At 28.9% G+C, this 6,505-nt stretch overlaps 1 protein-coding gene across 5 annotated transcripts in view; it reads left to right on the top strand.

Moving 5' to 3' along the window:
• The window catches only part of LOC130448602 (tyrosine-protein phosphatase Lar), a 597,225-nt gene extending 590,951 nt beyond the window's left edge, over nucleotides 1-6,274 (top strand). For all 5 annotated transcript variants that reach the window (XM_056786026.1, XM_056786028.1, XM_056786029.1 and 2 more), the window contains one exon: nucleotides 50-6,274. In XM_056786026.1, coding sequence (XP_056642004.1) covers nucleotides 50-118 — 69 coding nt within the window. In that variant the 3' untranslated portion in view covers nucleotides 119-6,274. The remainder of the gene's footprint in view (nucleotides 1-49) is intronic.
• Nucleotides 6,275-6,505: the final 231 nt, after the last annotated feature.

Genomic DNA, 6,505 nt, shown 5'->3' on the forward strand with positions numbered 1-6,505 from the left:
TAGATAATTTCAAGAAATATATCTAATTTGTATTTTTTTTTTTTTATAGGATCAATACCAGTTTTGCTACCGGGCCGCATTGGAGTATCTAGGCTCCTTCGACCACTACACCAACTAATAAATACCACTTTACCCCATATTTACTGCCAAACTGGATATTGACATGGAAAAATTTAGAAATGTATTTAAACAAGTGATTAGTGAACAAACCTTAGGAACTAGCGTGCAAATGTGTATAAATATGTGCCTAATGTATATGTGGAAAAAAGAAATGCCAGAAATTTATATTTATTTTGAACACAAGATGTCTAGCAAATTGTCTCTGTACAAAAATGCGGCTCGCATTTTTAATCTTGAGTTTGAATATACTTACATGTAATTAGGTACTTGAAAATTTGCGTAGCACATGTCCTTTCGTATCGAAGAGGATCAGCCGCATTAGGATTAATAATAATAATATAAAGGTGTTGATGATTGAAGGAAAATCAATCTAATTTATTTTTTTAATAATACTTTAATACAAATATTAATCCCTAGTTGATATATAGTAACCGATTGAAGGAAATATATATTGTGAGCTAGAAAATAGTTCAAAAACAACAGAAACAGGAGAAAATAGTACTGATAAAAAGTAAATTGAAACCGTTGAATCACTCACATGAAAAACTTTGTAAATTTTCATTATTTAATGGGTAGAATAATTTATAAACCTATTAAAATAATTGTAATATAATAACCTTAATGCTACATTTGAACTACTAACCAGATAGTGAAGTTTCGATTGAAATAATTTTTTGTTTATTATTTAAATAATACTTTTGTTATCGTTTATTCAAAGAACAGGAAGAAGTAGCTCTAAAAAAAAGGAAAATTAAAACAAAGTTCAATTTATTCAACCGAAATATTTTGTTATTGTGAATTTTCATACCACAATGTTACCTTGGAACTACTGGCTAGATAGTAAAGTTCAATATAAATTGTTTCAAACTGTTTTTAACACAAAGAAAATGGAAAAACTGGATACTTCTTTAGATGTATGATTTTTTACTAAAAGAAATTTGATAAATTGGAAAATCTTATGCACCAACAAGAAGGAAAATTGAATCTGTCATTCAATTTACTCAACCAGAACACTGTGATTTCTTTATTCAAAGTTAAGGATCATTTACGAGACACATACAACACTTGTTGTCATACTGAAGTTGAAAAACCACAATGGTACATTTGAACTACTGGCTAGTAAAGTTCAAAATCAATTGTTTGAAACTGTTTTCAACAAAAGAAAATGGAAAAACTGGATTCTTTCTTCACTCTGTGAATATTTTAATTTATCACTAAAAGAAGCTTGATAAGTTGGAATATCTACTGCACTAAGAAGAAAGAAAAATTGAATCTGTCATTCAATTCACTCAAACAGAATACTGTGATTTCATTATTCGATATTAAGGATCATTTACGAGATAAATAAAACACTTGTTGCCATACTGAAGTTGAGAAATCACAATGGTACATTTGAACTACTGGCCATATGGATAGGTTTACAGAAAACTATTAATTTGAGAAAAAAATTGATATAGGAATTGCACTAAATGGAAAATTTTAAAAAACTCCACTTCATACCAAGATTGTTGAATTTATCTGTTATATATTAATTTTTTTTATTTTGAGCTTAAAACTGATAAAGTATTATCAAAAAGATTACTGATCAAAATAAAGTATTGTAAATTGTTATAATTAATAAAGAAGAGTTATCAACTAATCATATTTATAGGCTAATTAACTAATATAGTGAATTTATTCAAAGTTAAATTCAGTCCTGTACTTGATGTAGATTTAGAAATTCAAGTTTATCATCAAATTCCAAAATTTATACTCCTTTTTCTTAATTTAAATATTTTATACAATTTTTGCAACAATCAAGTTAGAATTATCAATTTATTTAAATAAAATATTAAAACTAAATCATTTTAAACCTCTGTATTCTATCAAATGATCAAAATCGATATCGAAATGAATCTTTTTTCAAATTTTTACTTCTTAGACCTCTTTATTTATATGTCGTGATGATTTGTCGTCATTTTATGTCTCCTCTATTTTAATTTGAAAATTAAATGAGACCTAAAATCATCACGAAATGATTCTTTAGCAACATCAGATATTCAAATATCTTGGGGCCTTGATAACTGAAGATAATGAAGTGACAACAAGAGTTGTTGCGGGGAACAAATGCTTCTGGGCAGTCCAGAGAGCGCTCAAGTTTTGAGGGCTCTTACGATGGTCAAAACTCATCATTTTCAAGACAATAATCCGTTCTGTAGACACATACGGATGCGAGACATACTATATATAAAGATTTTTGGAATCGGAGGAATGCTGAGCTGATCGATACCCTCGCAGGGCCATGTATGGAGTTCCTGGAGGAGGGTGACTGAGAGGAATACCGCGCCTTCGCTGATTAGAGAACGTTGAGGCGGACATGATCTAGCTAGGGCAGGTACCATGCTCAGGACAGATTGTTGAGTAGGCCCTGGTTCTCAAAGGACTGTAGCGCCAGTTAAAGAAGTTATAAGACTGGTTACTTAGAACCAATCAACACTTTTTACGATTCACTCTGTATAACTAGTGGAGTACCAGGCTACAAATTAATTATTTTCTCTCATATATCAACAAATTATTATTTAAATTACAGTTTTTCTTTATGTTTATAGATATAATGGAATAGACTTGAATTTTTAAAAATCATCCAAATTGTTTCCTTCCATCTCAACCACCTTGTAAATCTATAAATAAATAAAACTATTATTCATCTAAGAAATATAGAAATGTTGACATCCACTTATTTTCTGTCATTTCTTGTAATAAAAACTTTTTGATTGTCACTAGTTTCCAATTTTTGATATCGTCTCTATTTCGTAACTGTTTTTTTGGTTGTTTCACTCAAAATAATTATATAGTAACAAGACATAAGGCATGTACATATATTTAGTGCATTTATCCAATTATAAAGCTATAGTTTCACTGTATATTATCAATTGATATTTAACCGATGTTTTGTTCAGTTCGGTATTCGTGGCATCAATATTTCAAAATTTTAATACTTCCATTGAATACAGATATTCAAATTATAAAACTAAATATTCCCATTAAAAACTCACTTATACTTTCCAATACTTGTTTTCTTAAGTAGTAGTATTTTTGTGTAAAACGGCAGCTGGAAAATACTCATTTTAGTCAAAATATTAACTTCTCCTTTAGTAACATATTAGAATCGATTTTTCGAAAAATAAAATCAAATTGATCATAGAAATATTTTTATTGTTTATTTAAATGTTAAAGAGAATAGAAACACTAATTTTTTTTAGTCATTTTCAAAGAAAATAAAAAAATAATTACAATGTTCTTGATCCTCGACTTATATTTTTCCTTTTATTGAAATGAACAGTTTTCATACTTTATTTTCACTGGATTTCCATGTATCTTTTGCTCATCAAATTATCTCCTACATTTCCTTTTAACATTCGTACATTTTAATTTGTAACATTTTTCGAGCACGGTTAATTAACACTGAAAACTTCATTAAATCATAATTATTACAACACTATTAACTATCGCTTTGAAAAATATATCACTTTATACCGCCCGGAAGTCTTCTCACTCGCCACATATCCCCAATATTCAACTACTGCTCTAATTTAAGCTTCCTGCCTTCTCTCTCTCTCTCTCTCTCTCTATATATATATATATATATATATATATATATATATATATATATATATATATATATATATATATATGCGACGTTCTAGGACATCTTAGAACCTTCTAGTATTAGTCTACATCAACCAGAAACGTTTTGGTCATAATTCAACGGTTTCCCAATAGATGGAGGCACCTATTTGTTTATAGTTTCCATTACATTAACTCATGATCGGCGCCGTAAAATGGTGTGCGGCTGTGTCTCCATCACAATATAGATTTACCAGATATTTTGTTTCTTTTAATACCTTTACCTATACTATTATTGAACTCAATTTACTAATTTTAGCTATTTTTACTCGTTCCATATCACTTGGTATTGATTCTAGTCGATATCTGCAAGTTTTTTTCTTGTTTTTGTATCAAATCTAAGTATTGGCAGCATCAAAATTCTTAAAGTAGTCGTGGAGTTTTTTGAATAGATAACTTCGTATTATTACATGTAAATTACTGTGTATTAATGAAGGTGTTATTAGACTTTTTTTGTTATTTGAAAATAAACTTTGAAACATGGATGTCACCATTATTATCACATTTGTTATTAAATGTTGCGATTTATTCTAGTATCTTGCACTGAATCTCATGAATTAAATCAAATTTATGTAATTTTTTTCTAATACTTGCTCATTGTGAAGTAAGAGCTAGAATATGTCACAGGAAAAATATTCTAACAAACTCGGTCCATAGAATAGAAGTTGAAGGAAATTATTCTTCACTACATAATCGTTCGGAAATATTAGTTGAAAAGACTGAAGTATTTTGTTGCGATTGGGTTATTGCAAATAAAAGAAACTAATATTTTTGAATTGATTCAGATTATTTTTAAAATAACCATTAAAATCTTAACTACTGGAAAAACTTTTGTTGATGTTTGATAATCTTCAATAATAACTATTCAATTCATATTCAACTTTTATTTTCATATTTTATGTTGAAAGAAAGCCAAAATATCGAGAAAAGCGACCGGAATGACTTCGGAACCTGGATTCTGCTAGATGTGTACAGATCCCATGATACAAATAAAAACAGAGAATGGAATCAATGGTTTTAGCAGATCTACAAGAAAATATAAACATACATTTAGTTTACTGGTATGCCTCTTTTACTGAGTGAATCTTTGTAAAAAAAAACAAAAAATGTTTTGAGACACAGATGGTAATGGATTAAAATATAATTTTCATTGGTTTCTGAGCTTCTCTCTTAAAAGGATTGTTAAGGAATATATTTATTTATATCTAACAACTCTAGTTCCTTAAATTCCTGTTTTAGCCCTTAAATAACTGGATCTCAAAAAAGAAGAAGAAATTTCAAAACCTCACAAGAATGATTGTGTCGAAATGGAACCAACCAAATAATGAATTAACTGATAAACAAATAGGAAGAGAAAACAATCAATTAATATTGAGAAAAATGTATTTAAGAAGACGAAAATTCTAGTAGAAATGATACATTACATCATGTTAAAATAGTTTAACCGATGATATCATCTTGAGTAGCTTCACAATTTTTGGGGGGAGATTCCTAGTAGATTAAAGGCAACATACATTTCAGATCTATCTACTGTGTCATAAGCCTGCTTAAAATGTATAAACATAACATAAAGGACTCATAGCTTTTCTTAAGGGTGAATAGCTGATCTGTTGTTCCTCTACCTTTCTTGAAACCTTTTTGGTATTCTTCCACTATCCATTTTTGGTATTCTTTGAGTCTGTTTCTCACAATCTTAGCTAATACTTTGTACACCACATCCAGAAGTGATATCCCTCTATAATTTTTGATATTGAACATATATCATTGTATGATTGTATCGGAATAAAACTAACCAAGTAAGGGAATAGGATAGACAAATAGGAACAGATAAAAATGTATAATATGAGGAAAAATGTCTTTAAACAGATGAAAATTGAAAGAATTAATGCAAACGAGTTGTTGTTTGGAATCTAAGAAGAAATATTTTTTAAAACTGAATAAAATAATGTACTATACATAGATGCCAAATGTGATGTAGACTTGTACGTTTGTAGACCATTTCTGGAATCATTGATGATATTCATACTGAACACACTGTTCACACCACTACACCAACAGTCACAATTACACTGTCTGACTCGCGTTTCGATAACCAAGATATCGTCTTCAGAGATTGAAGATAAACTCTTTACCTTCAGGCTCTGAAGACGACAACTTGGTTATCGAAACGCGAGTCTGACAGTGTAATTGGTAGTGTAAACAGTGTATTCATTTTTCTGCATCGTTTCATAAATTCCTACCATGTGATTAGAGTCATTCTGGTTAAATTGAAAATAATGAGGTTAAAATTTTAATGGTACCAGAAAAGCCCAATGCAGTATATTTATAATGGAACATTTTTGTCATATGCAATATTTACAGTTTACTGTATCCATTGTGATATTTTTTTTACTTTTGAATATTATTTACTCTATTATATATTTTAATGTAATTTTTAGTGTCGATTTATATTTTTTATGTGTATAAAATGATTTTGTTTGGAGTACAATTGTAGTTTTATTCGAAAACCTAATTTATTTCCAAAATTAATAATAACTTTTCGATGCCGCAGAAAGTAGTTGCTCCAGATAACGGGACAATCAGGTTTGTATGGCAAATTACTTATTTTATCTACATTGGACACGGTGAAGGTTTTTGCATTTTTACATTTTTTGATAAATGTAGAAGGGTTACATTGAAGAAAATAACAATGGGACAATTAAAAATACTGAACTAATCC

This window comes from Diorhabda sublineata, chromosome 9 (genome assembly GCF_026230105.1).
Source record: "Diorhabda sublineata isolate icDioSubl1.1 chromosome 9, icDioSubl1.1, whole genome shotgun sequence".
Classification (NCBI taxonomy): Eukaryota; Metazoa; Arthropoda; class Insecta; order Coleoptera; family Chrysomelidae; genus Diorhabda; species Diorhabda sublineata.